This window comes from Leopardus geoffroyi, chromosome B2 (genome assembly GCF_018350155.1).
Source record: "Leopardus geoffroyi isolate Oge1 chromosome B2, O.geoffroyi_Oge1_pat1.0, whole genome shotgun sequence".
Taxonomy (NCBI): domain Eukaryota; kingdom Metazoa; phylum Chordata; class Mammalia; order Carnivora; family Felidae; genus Leopardus; species Leopardus geoffroyi.
The window spans coordinates 68,482,529-68,495,846 of NC_059332.1; the positions used below are offsets into that span (position 1 = coordinate 68,482,529).

The following is a 13,318-nucleotide window of genomic DNA, read 5'->3' on the forward strand; positions in this document are numbered from 1 at the left end:
TCACGCCTAAACCACCAACGCAGCTGTGAATGGTTTCCTTTAAAGCTGCTGCTTTCCACCTACACTAAAATCCAATCTTGAATTTTAACAGTATCGACTTTATAAAGTCCTTAGTTATTAAGGTCAATTGAGTCCAGAAACTTCAAGTCAGAGTAATTTAAGTACTCAGTTACTATTTTTATAATCTCATTCATTTTCTGGACTTAATTACACAGTGATTATTCAACAATTAAAATTCAGCTCAGCTACAATTTAGTCTCAGTTCACAAGAATTACCATCCTAGAATAGAATCTGTTAGAGTTACTGAGTACTCTTCATGAAGGAAGAATTTCTTCACACTCTTGGTTTGAGCCTGCTTTTTTCCTTCAGTTTAATTTTTCACATTAAAGTAGTATTAATCACAATCTTCTCATAAGCCCCATTCAATACTAACAGTGCTTCATAAAGATGCACTTTCATATTACATTTTTTATTGAAGTGATAAAAGAGCAGGCTTTTTAAATAGCCAAATAGACTATTTTAAAAGGCTTTTATAACCTACAACACGGTCCTGCCCTTCCCTCTACCCTTGCCCCTCCTTACATGGTTGCTCTGTAAACTTGCTGCCTGGCTGTCATTCTAGGGCTTTCCTCACTGCTCTCTCCTGGGTATAGAATAATGAAGTCTTTTCATGTCAAAAAAAAAAGGTCTTTATTCTACCTTCAGACTTAAATGACAGACTAAAACACACACACACACACACACACACACAAACTGAATTCCAGCTTGAAAGTTACTTTTCTTCAGGATTTTAAAGGTATAGCAAGTGTTTTTGCCATCCAGAACTGCTGTCTTTCAGATTCCTGATCATTTTACACCCCTCTTTATTTCTCCCTCTAAGCTGCAAGCTTAAAGGATCTTTCGTAATGGATGCTCTAAACTTCCATGATGACATAGCTAAATGTCACAAACCGCAAGAACTCACAAACCGCAAGATCACGACCTTATCTGAAGTTGGTTGCTTAACCGACTGAGCCACCCAGGTGCCCCTCAAATTAACATTTAAAAAAAATTTTAGTCCTAGGGAATTAATAATGCAAGCAAATGTAGACTTCTTTATAAAGCAAGAAAATATTTGTTTTGTTTTTTTCCTCCCTAATTTACTTAACTAAAAAGGAAAGTTTGTAGTTTGGTGTTTGAATCTTCATCTCAGGGACCTTATGTCTTGATTTTTGCCTGGTTTTTGGGCCTAAGTTAGTGTTCTTCAGATGGAGAAAAGATAAGGAAGGAGAAGGTGGTTTAAACTAACTTTGCCCACTTTACAGTTTTTATAGAGACATTGTACGGCACTTATTTCCTTACTGTCCCCTCTCCCCAAGATGTTTGAGTACCTGGGATATTATCACTTAGTTATTTCCTTCCACCACCGCCCCCCCCCCCCCCACCAGAGATAATGTTTGAATTCTTTTAATGACAATGGGAGATAACTTCGTTATTTTAGGAATTTTTAGGTTTATATTTCTACATGTGTTTCTGTTTTGTAGGAAAAAGATGTGCTTTTGTTTTTTGTTTAGGATGAGAAATATATTTTTTCTGAGGCTGTGCCTTGCACATAATAGAATTCAGTAAATCCTTGCAGAATGTATTTGTAATAATGCTACTTCATGGTGCAAAGTCTCCTTGAGATTTTATTCTCTCCAAACAGTTCCCTATAAGTATGTGACATTATGTGCTGAAGAAATTACATTTTGTATAAAGGCATATTGTTAAAGTACTTATGCAGTCTCATCGTTCTGTTGCTACTTCAAATAGTTAATATTTACAGTCACAAGATAGGTATAGTTCTTCTAATTATAAAAGTGAGAAGAACTGAAATGAAGTGAATCACTCAGTATTTTCTATAGGAGCTGTTTCAGAATGGATTTGTCAGAGACTTAACATTTCACTGTTGTGATGGTTACCTGTTCTGCTGGTGGTTGGTAGTTGAGAAAGAAAAATTGTTCCCTAAAGTCCATTAATATTTTTCAGTTTGTTCTTTCAAAGTTAGTGAAATTACTGTTATCTGCAGAGGTTAGAAAATATTATTAAAATATGGTTGACTCTAAGGCTTCTACCCATTAATCCTAGGTCATCTGGTTGAGGACTAATTTTGTAAAAAAAAAAAACTTGTTGATTCTATTACACTTGCTTTTTAAAAAAAAAACAAAAACAACTCAAGTGTCTGGAGGAGTTTGCAATATTTACTCTATGACTAATTAGAAGTTAAAAACAAAATGTATGCCCTGTTGAAAATCTGCCAATTGTGGGGCTTGATCTCATGAATTATGAGATCAAGACATGAGCCAAAATCAAGTCAGATGCTTAACCGACTGAGCCACCCAGGCGCCCCTCAGCTAGTTATTTAAATACAGAGTTAACTGAAAGACAAAAGTACTCATATCATCATGTTTACCTTTTAGCACAGACCACTCAAGCCAAGAATTTCTTGTGTGAAGGAAATAAAAGAACTTCTTGTAGTCTACACATTAAAGAATTTAAATCCAAATCCAAATTACAAGTAAGGAATAATGAACATTTTAGTGTTTATGAAACAAGTAATAAGATTTTTCATGAAGTCTTTACATATCTTTTAAATTATGGTTTCTTATGCCATTAAAAAATAGGTTAGGACAACATAACATTATACAACCAGGTCTTTTCCTAGATCTAGTGACAAATATAAACCAGTGGTGCAGACAAGAAGCTTGATTAGGCAGAGCTATGTAGTGCAATGATTACAAGTTTGGACTTGGGGTCACACAGGATTCTCATCTTCTCTCTATACTCATTTCTTAATTGTCTTTGTTGGGGCAATTTGCCTAAACTTCCAAACCTCAGTTTCCAAATGGGGATGGTAGCTGCCTCCCAGAGCTGTAAAAAGTAAATGAGATAACATATTATAATAGTATAATGTCTGCTGAATAGTGAATAGTCCGTGAAACATTATAGTAATTTTGTTTCCCTTGGCTAACTGAATTGAATTCCATACCAGCTATGAGAAGAAAATTGTCTTCGGTTCCTGTTTTCGTGTGCTATACCCATGCACACACAACCCAAGTTAGTAATGTTAAAAAAAACTTAGTGTTATGGATTATATGAAAACTTTATTGAATATCCTAGGTTTTATTATCTCATTTATGAGTGACAGAAATTATAACAGAATAACACCTTCTACTCTTCCTTTTTAATTTGTGTGTCTTTCAGAGTTTATTCCTCCTGGTCATAGCATTTGAGTTTGTTTTTTTTTTCCATTGAATGAATTCCTGTCTCAGGAGAACTATGTGGCCTGCATTAGATTGGACTTGGGGTCAGCTCTTTTTTTTTTTTTTTTTAAGTTTATTTATTTTGAGAGAGAGAGAGAGAGAGAGAGAGAGCGCTTGCCTTTGCACGCACACACATGGTGGAGGGGCAAAGAGAGAGGGAGAGAGAGAATCCCAAGCAGGTTCTGTGCTGTCAACACAGAGCTGGATGTGGGGCTGAACCCACGAACGTGAGACCACGACCTGAGCTGAAATCAAGAGTCAGACGCCTAACCAGCTGAGCCACCCAGGTGTCCCAGATTCAGTGTCAACTCTTAAAATGACCTTGCTGCTTGTAGGTGAAAATCAACTTCTATTATGCACATTTTAGGAGAGTTAAGATGCTCACAGTGTCAATGATGTATTTAAAAGACAGGATTGTTCAGGCTTCTTATTACCTTGGTTAATAGTGTACCATCCAGGTTGTGGTTTGCCTACATATAGATCTGTTAGTTTCTGAAAAATCTAAGTAATATTGACTCAAGGCCTGGGATTTAAACTGTAGAATATTTCAATTTGAGCCGAATGGGGCCATTTTATTTATTTATTTAAAAAAAAAATTTTTTTTTTCAATGTTTATTTATTTTTGGGACAGAGAGAGACAGAGCATGAACGGGGGAGGGGCAGAGAGAGAGGGAGACACAGAATCGGAAACAGGCTCCAGGCTCTGAGCCATCAGCCCAGAGCCCGACGCGGGGCTCGAACTCACGGACCGCGAGATCGTGACCTGGCTGAAGTCGGACGCTTAACCGACTGTGCCACCCAGGCGCCCCAAAATGGGGCCATTTTAAACACAGGAGGATCCCTCAGGAAGAAAAGGCCTTTCTTTCTTTTTGGTTGAAGACCAAGTTAAAATTTCATTAACCACTTAATAGGAGATCAACATTATCCTGTGGTGGAGAAAATGAATTAGTCTTTAATCTTTTACAAACTCCTTTTTGAAAGACCAACAAACTTTTAAGAAATAATTTTTAAATCTAGCACTAAGTACAAAACCAGGTAAGTTCTGGATGTAATCACTGGACAATAAACAAGATTAGTCACGAGGTATGAAAAATCTAAATCACCTGGGATAAATTAATATCTTGCTATTTAGGTATTTTACCATCTGTAAGAGAAATTTTGAACTTCTGAAATAAACTGAGATATTGAGTCTCTGAAGAATACAAGGGCTTTCTCTAGAATGGTCTACGTTTTGGCTAGGTTATTTTAGTATAGATTATCTACATATATTGTTTAAATTATGGCTAATTCAGATTTGTTTTGTGATAGTAATTTAGGTAAAAGTTTATAGCTGAAGTATAGTTTATGATTTCTTCTCTGAAAATCTGAAAGAAAATCATATAACCAACTCTCATAATTATAGTAATATGCATTTGGAGTAATTTGCCAGATGGTATCAGTTTTCAAATCATTTTATAAATATTTTAAATATTTAATAACGATATGATGAATTTATCAATATTTGCTTTTAATTTTTTTAATGTTTAGTTTTTTAGAAAGAGAGACAGAGCATGAATGGGGGAGGGGCAGAGAGAGAGAGGGAGACACAGAATCCAAATCAGGCTCCAGTCTCTGAGCTGTCAGCACAGAGCCAATGCAGGGCTCAAACCCATGAACCATGAGATCATGACCTTGAGCCAAAGTCAGATGCTTAACTGACCAAGCCACCCAGGCACCCTTGCTTTTAATTTTTTTTAACCCTCTTTTTTTGTTGCAAGTTAATCTTAGCTGTACTAGTTAAGCTGAAGTTACCTTTAGTGTTTAAACCTATGTCTAGGAATCAAGTGGTAATAGACTTAGCTTTAAATATTAATCAGTATATTAAGCTTTCTGAGGCTATATTTGGAATTATAGTATAACTTTGGTAAAGATGGTCAGTCATCAGGACTGATCACAGGATCAGTTGGACCTACTACTGTTAAAACCAGAGTGTCATAGCTGACCTAGACATTTCTTGTCTTTCTTATAATGTTGTAGATTGAGAAACGTTGGAGTTCTTATTTTCTCATCGATATCTAAACCTGTAACAGTGACGGGCATGTAAGAGGTGCTTGGTAAATATTCATTGAAAAAATAAATGACTGAAGATATTAATTAAACTGAAGTAGTTTTTAGATATTGTTATCTTGAGATAATTTCTTATTTTTTTGTCATGAGTTCGGACTTTGTGGTAGGTTTTTTCTCCCCATTGTTAATGAATGTTTGTTGTTGATAAAACCAAGATAATAGCAGTAAATTTCAGTACTAATGTTTAATGATGCATAATCCAGTATTACAGCAATTAAATAATTCCTGTATTTTGTACAACTAGCAGAACAAGCTTGACTTGGAAATGTTTTCTAGGAAGACCTTTTCTTTTTTTTTTTTTTTTTTAAATTTTTTTTTCAACGTTTATTTATTTTTTGGGGGACAGAGAGAGGCAGAGCATGAATGGGGGAGGGGCAGAGAGAGAGGGAGACACAGAATCGGAAACAGGCTCCAGGCTCTGAGCCATCAGCCCAGAGCCTGACGCGGGGCTCAAACTCACGGACCGCGAGATGGTGACCTGGCTGAAGTCGGACGCTTAACCGACTGCGCCACCCAGGCGCCCCTAGGAAGACCTTTTCAAAGGTAACTTACTAACTAGAGGGAACCCTACTGAAATGTTTTTGAGAATTTCATTGTACAAAGACGTTCGTAATGGAACTGATATGGGCAGTGAAAGATTGTTCTAGGTACACACAGAATGCACCAGCCATGGCCAGCTGTTACCTGGTGCTCAGTGTTCACAGTATCTGCACACCTGAGAAGCTAATAGCCTTCAGGATAGACTGATACAGATTAGAGTAGCTGCCAGTTTAAAGCTTGTGTGCCAAAGGTACACATAACATTATTTTCATTAGCAAGCCCAGGGCCTGGCCAGATGAAAGAGTAGTCTTTTTAAAAGGCAAATTTGATACATCTATGCCACCCTCTTACCCCCAACTGGGATATAAGATCCTGGAGGGCAGGGATTTTTGCCAGTTTTGTTTACTGGTTTATTCAGGTGGTTATTTTCCTATTAAAAAGCAACATGAGGCCAGATTGTGTCCTTTTGCTCGCCATTATAGCTCCAGCACCTGGAACTATGTAGTACATAATAGGAGACTAAGTAAGTAATTAATGGAGTAAGTTAATGTAGAAGGCAAGCTTAAAAGGATTCTGCATATGCTGTTTAATGCTCCTTTCTTCCTTTTTGATATCTTGTTCTTTTAGCACAACTGTAAATTACCTTTAGCTAGTACTCAATTCCTAATACCCCAGACAGTAAAATATAAGGCACTGTTATGTATCATGGCTATATTTAAAGTGTAATCTTTGAATATAAAGGAGTAGGTGATGACTCATAGTTTGTGGTATGGGCCTACTGGTTCTGTTTATGGCCCAGGATTGTTATATTGGGATTATCACTAGAGTTGTCAAGAAGGAAGAATATGGATGTGTATTATTTGTCACTCTAGCCTTTAATACATTTGCTTCCCAGGGAGATTTCTGGTGATATGCTTCTTACCTTTAAACAAAGAATAAGGGGCGCCTGGGTGGCGCAGTCGGTTGAGCGTCCGACTTCAGCCAGGTCACGATCTCGTGGTCCGTGAGTTCGAGCCCCGTGTCAGGCTCTGGGCTGATGGCTCAGAGCCTGAAGCCTGTTTCTGATTCTGTGTCTCCCTCTCTCTCTGCCCCTCCCCCGTTCATGCTCTGTCTCTCTCTGTCCCAAAAATAAATAAACGTTGAAAAAAAAATTTAAACAAAGAATAAACGAAAAGTTAGCTAATAACCTCTGAAAGGGTACTGATTGCCTTCTGTGGATTACTTAGTGCTTCTACAGATTACAGTTGACCCTTGAAAAACTTGGGGGTTATGGGTGCTGACCACCTGCCACAGTTGGAAATCTGCATATAACTTTTTTTTAATGGTTATTTATTTTTGAGATAGAGACAGAGTATGAGCTGGGGAGGGGAAGATAGAGAGAGGGAGACACAGAGTCCAAAGCAGGCTCCAGACTCCAAGGTGTCAGCACAGAGCCCGACACAGGGCTCCAACTCACGAGCTGTGAGATCATGACCTGAGCTGAAGTTGGCACCCAGGTGCCCCTTTTTTTTTTTTTTAAATAATTTTTTAAAGTTTTATTTATTTATTTTGGGAGAGACAGAGAGAACATAAGCAGGGGAGGGGCAGAGAGAGAGAGAGAATCCCAAGCAGACTCTGCAAGGGCGGCACAGAGCCTGGCATGGGGTTCGAACTCATGAAACTGAGATTATGACCTGGGCTGAAATCAAGAGTTGGACGCCTAACCAACTGAGCCACCCAGGCACTCCTGCATATAACTTTTGACTTTCCCAAAACTTTATTGGTAGTGAGAACTGCAAGAGATAACTTTTTACTGTGATGCACAATATACTGGAGAGATGAACTGTTCACTCAGAGATGATTGTCACATGGTATTTTAAGCCAGTACTCACAACACTTGAGCTTATTGCAGTAGCAAGAGGAGGTGGCTATGAAATTATTACAGTAGTACAATGTGCACTACAGTTAATTTTAGGTATTCAGTACTAATTGAATTTTAGGTATTCAGTACTAATACTGGATTCAATACTGTATCTTTTTTTTTATGGTTCTGTCAACTATGAATGGTGTCATGTATGGTCTGTGTGTAAATTTTGATAAATTACAACTTTTAAAATAGATTTATATATATTTTATGGTAGCAAATGATAAATTAGGCAAATACATATATAAATTTTATGAGACTAGTATCTATATTTTGTACATTCATGACATATCTTTTTCTTAATTTTTCAACATTTCTAGGCTATGTGGTTTGTGAGGTTTTTCGAATTGTTACAAATCTCTAAAAAATTTTCCAGTGTATTTATTGAAAATCCACATGTAAGTGGACCCATGCAATTTAAACCCATGTTGTTCAAGGGTCAACTGTACTTCTGTAGATCACTATAGTGCTTACTTAAAAAATTTCAGTTGTCAGTTAAGTATAAAAAACGAGATAATTTTTGGTTGATGCATATTGTAGAACATTTCCATTCTTTTCCCGAAAAACATAAGGAATTTCAAGAATTTTAAATTTGCTGACCTAACTCCAGGGGTAATGCATATATAGTCAGGCTTTAATGTGTTTAAGGTTTTTAGTATAATAGCACTGGGAATTGGGATGTCTTTAAAAAATTTTTTTTCAATGTCTTTTTAAGTACTCTTCATAAGCAGACATGCCTTAATAAGTGTGAATGTTGATTGCATGGTTTTTTTTTTCTGAATGATTTTCTGGGAGTAAATAGTAAGTAACATGCCCAAAAGAATTTTGTCTTCTGTTGTGGGATGAAAAGTAAGACTTCATTACTGAAGGTATTTGTTATAAGTATTTAGGATTCTAAAAACAATTAAGTGAAACCTTTATTTATGTTTGAGAGAGAGAGGGAGCATGTGTGGGCATGTGTACAAGTGGGGGAGGGGCAGAAAAAAGGCTAGAGAGAATCCCAAGCAGGCTCCCCACTGAGTTGAGGCTCATACTCACAAACCATGAGATCATGACCTGAGCTGAAATCAAAGAGTCAGATCATTAACCGACTGAGCTACTCAGACACCCCAATTAAGTGAAACCTTATTAAAAAAAAAGGTTTATTCTAAGAGAATATTAGAATAGTAAGTAGAAGATATTTAATAGGGGAGGGTATGAGTTGTCCACAGTTTCTCCAGGCACAAGTACATCATCAGTACAGAGTTAGAATAAGACAAGTTCAGATAAGAATCTGGGCTAGCTTCATGTGGTCCAAGGTCAGTGGATGTCTTTGATGACAGTGCTCAATGTGGCTGCCTCTTGGGGTAGTGATGGGAGAGTGGGGAGGCATTTGCCCAGTGATGTGAAGTATGTGCGTGTTGGTGGTGTTAGGAAATCTCTTTCTTTTTTCTTTTTTTTAATTACTTATTTATTATTTATTTTGAGAGAAGAGAGAGCAAGCAGGGGAGGGACAGAGAAAGAGAATTCCAAGCAGGCTTTGCTCCGTCAGTGCAGAGCCTGATGTGTGGTTCTAAGTCATGAACTGTGAGATTATTACCTGAGCTGATATCAAGAGTTGGATGCTTAACTGACTGGGCCACCTACACACTCCAGAAAATCTCTTTTTATGTATTTATTTGTTTGTTTGTTTGTTTATTTATTTATTTATTTTTAACGTTTATTTATTTTTGAGACAGAGACAGAGCATGAACGGGGGAAGGTCAGAGAGAGAGAGGGAGACACAGAATCTGAAACAGGCTCCAGGCTCTGAGCTGTCAGCACAGAGACTGACGCAGGGCTTGAACTCACGGACTGCGAGATCATGACCTGAGCCGAAGTTGGACGCTTAACTGACTGAGCCACAAAGGCGCCCCCAGAAAATCTCTTTCTTAAACAACTTTCACCTAGTCTTTCTTATGTTAGACCCCCTCTTTTTACCCTTGGTTCTAGAAGTATTTTCACAGTATAGTTCTCTGTCTTTTGAGATTCAGGGGTAAATGTGGGTTGTCTTCCATCTTTCCCTATTCCTGACTTGAGATTCAGTCCTTTCAGGTTTCCTGAGTCAGTTGCCTCTCAGCCATTTGATTTTCAACTTCCCAAATATTGTTGCTGTTGTCCCCTCTTTGTTTTTTCCCATCCTTATGGATTGATTTTTTTTTTTTTTTTTTTTTTTTAAGAATCACTTTACTGTAGATTTAGGTATTGGATGAAGGGGCAACATTACATGTGTGCCTTTAAATCTGTTATCTTAATTGGGAAGTTGTAGCAAATTGTTCAAATAGGAAAGCAATTTCAATTGTCCAAAGGAATTTGCCATTCTTTTTTGAACTTTGGGAATTTTGCTTTGCTGTGATTTTTTTCCCCCAGATACTTAATTATTCCTAAAAGATATTTCATGACTATTCTGTAATGTCCTTCTGTATTTAAAAGTGTCACAAGACCATTTTTGCAAAATTTACTGGTAGCTTCAAACAGTGGATATTGGGGAAAATAAGGGGAGAGGTGTGACTAGTATCTGTTGGGCATCATGAGAATGGTGATCTCAATTTTATGTCACTTAATCCTCATAGCAATTCTGTAAGGTAAGTGATATCACTTATGGGTAAAGATAAAGATAATGATCAGAGAGATTAAGTAACTTGCTTAAGAGCTAGTCAGACAGTGGTGGAGCTTAATTTCAAGCTTAGGTTTTTAAAACCTTTCAACTCTTCCTAGTTCACCATATCCTCTTACTCTTCCCAAATTGTGTGAACAATTCATTCATTCACTCAGTGAATATTAAGTTGCCTGCTCTGTGTTGGGCTTTGGGAACACAGAGAGGTCTAGTTCATGCCCTGATAGAGCAGGAATGACATGGTCAGATTTACCTTTCAGTTGGATTTCTGGTGATCTGTGCACATTGGCAAGAGTAGCAGTGGGAAGCTAAGTTAATTACAGAAGTCCTAGTAAAAGGCCATGTTGGTTTTGACTAGGATGGCAGAGGTGAAACAGAGAAGTGGGTAAAAATAAGATACCTGTTGGAGGTAGACTTGATAGGTTTAGAGGAGTGATATGGATTTGCAAGGAGCTAGAAGAATTGAGGATGACCCCATGTTTGATTTGAACTGAATGTTGTTGGTGCCTTAACTGATAAGGAAGAACAGGCTGGGGTGGTGGGACAGAGTAATAATATAATAATCATGTTACATCTTTTAGGTATATTTGTGAGGAGGAGATGTCCACTAGACACATAAAATCTGGGGACTCAGTTCACTGGTGTTCTGGGCTAGAGCAATAAATTTGGGCATCACTCACCTAAAGATGGTACTTAAAGCCATGGGACTACATATGATTCTTTAGATAAAGTGTGTAGATGTAAGGTGTGGTAATGTAAGTCTGCTCAATGTTACTGATTGACTTCTGTGGAGAATCTTCATTTAATTTCTTAACTTGGAATACCCATAATCCTAATAGCCTTTGCTGCATGGGGAAAAGCACATCTCACTATTGAAGACATTAACCAACAAGTACATTGCAAACATGCCAGTTGTTACTAGCTTTTTGATTGAACTACATACTATACATCCTTGACTTTCATAAGAAAATAGACTTGACAACATCCACAGGGGAAATCGCAGATTTGAGAATGCCACAAAAGAGGAGAGTTTATGGCACATGTATCAATTTTTCTTTAAGTATAGATAAGTAATGAAAAATAAGTTCCCACTGAGATGATGAAACCAGAACATCTAGGATCACTCACTAGCCAATTTGTGATTACCCATTAGTCTCCTAGAATCTAAGCTCATTAAAATTAAATGTCTTACATGTCATGAACCCTTTGGCATATTCTCAAAAGACAGAATTGCAAAGATATGAGATTGCTCATATTAGATATGAGATTACTAAGCATAGAAGCTTTAGAAGAACACTTGAAAAATTACATTAGAATTCACAATAGGCAAAAACTGGAAACGATCCCAATGTCCATCAGTAGGACAACAGGTAAACAATTGTGGTATAATCAGTCATTGGGCTAGTATATACAACAACATGGTTGACTGTCAAGAACATTTTGTTGAATCAAATAAGCCATATGCAAAAGCGGTAAGATTTCATTTATGTGAAGTTCAAGAAAAGATAAAAAGTAATCTGTGATGAGAGAAACCAGAACAGTAGATGCCTATGGGGGTTAGGGTTTGACCAGAGGAGGTATAAGGGAACTTTCAGTTCTATATGGAAATGTTCTATATATTGATGGCAGTGTTTGTTAGATGGGTATATCTAGTTGTCGAAGCTCACCAACGTGTATACATGGGATTTGTACATTTCACTGTATATAAGTTTTACCTCAGTAAAAAAAGAAAAACAAAAACAGTATGCTGAGTGGTACTGTGAAGATACCATAGGGGGCAACATGGGTGAGGCATTCTTGTAGTTTCAGATTGTCAGGGAAATTTTCCCAGAGGAGATAATCTTTCACACGTCTCATTTTTATCCCTTTAGGTCTACAGTGACTTTTGTTAAACTCTTAGCTAACTCCACACAATAACATCTATTCCTAGGACAACTGTTTATTGTGCTATCCAGAATACTTCAGCGAGTAAAAGGAAGTGTTGTTATAAATTACACTGGGGCAATAAGTGAACATTATGGCTGTTTCGGTTTCTGTACTGCTCAAAGTGCAGTACTCCACTGCAATCACAATTGAAGGAAGGCAGTAGCAGAGCAGGTGTTACTTGAGGGTTGAGTAGCCTCTGCTTGGTCCTTATCTAAAGGTGGATAAAAAGGGTCAGGGTGCAGCCACAAGATGAAAGGGGGTGGGGTTTACCTGTGATAGGGTCAGACATGTGTTTCTATGAATTGCAATTCACATGTTAGCTTTCTAAAAAAGTATTTATTTTTTATTTCCAAAGTTATTCATATTGTTTTATTTGTTCCTTTCAAACAGAAAATAGATACTCCCTTCAAAAATGGAGGATGGAAAGCCCGTTTGGGCGCCACACCCTACAGATGGATTTCAAATGGGCAATATTGTAGATATTGGCCCTGACAGCTTAACCATTGAACCCTTGAACCAAAAAGGCAAGGTGAGTTTCTCAGAAAGATTTCAAAATTTGATTTTTTTTTCTGTAGGTGTGTCCCTTCTTAATGAAATAGATATTCCTAGCTCAGTATAAGGGAAAACAATTTTCTGGTAAGTGAATCTTAGTTTTCTAGTGAGTTATTTATTGTTTTATATCGTAGGGGAAAAATGGGATCCTATCATAAAATCAGACAAATCTAGTGAGCCTTTCATATCATTTTTAAGAAATAGTTATATGATAAAATATGAACAGTAACATTTTTATTCCTTATATTGCTCAAGTTATTAATATGTCTGTGATGTAGTCAGTATATTACAAAAGTATGAAAAGTGAATGGGATTATTTTACCAAATTTTGCTTTTTGCATTAGCTTCTAGATGATTTTCTTAAGCTTTTTATT

At 37.1% G+C, this 13,318-nt stretch overlaps 1 protein-coding gene across 15 annotated transcripts in view; it reads left to right on the forward strand.

Annotated features, from left to right (window-relative positions):
• Positions 1 to 13,318, forward strand: part of MYO6 (myosin VI) — a 143,615-nt gene that overhangs the window by 44,571 nt on the left and 85,726 nt on the right. For all 15 annotated transcript variants that reach the window (XR_006717347.1, XM_045498818.1, XM_045498819.1 and 12 more), the window contains exon 2: positions 12,783 to 12,921. Coding sequence is in view for 14 of the 15 variants with exons in the window: in XM_045498818.1 (XP_045354774.1) it covers positions 12,805 to 12,921 (117 nt within the window). In the remaining variant the exon portion in view is untranslated. The remainder of the gene's footprint in view (positions 1 to 12,782; positions 12,922 to 13,318) is intronic.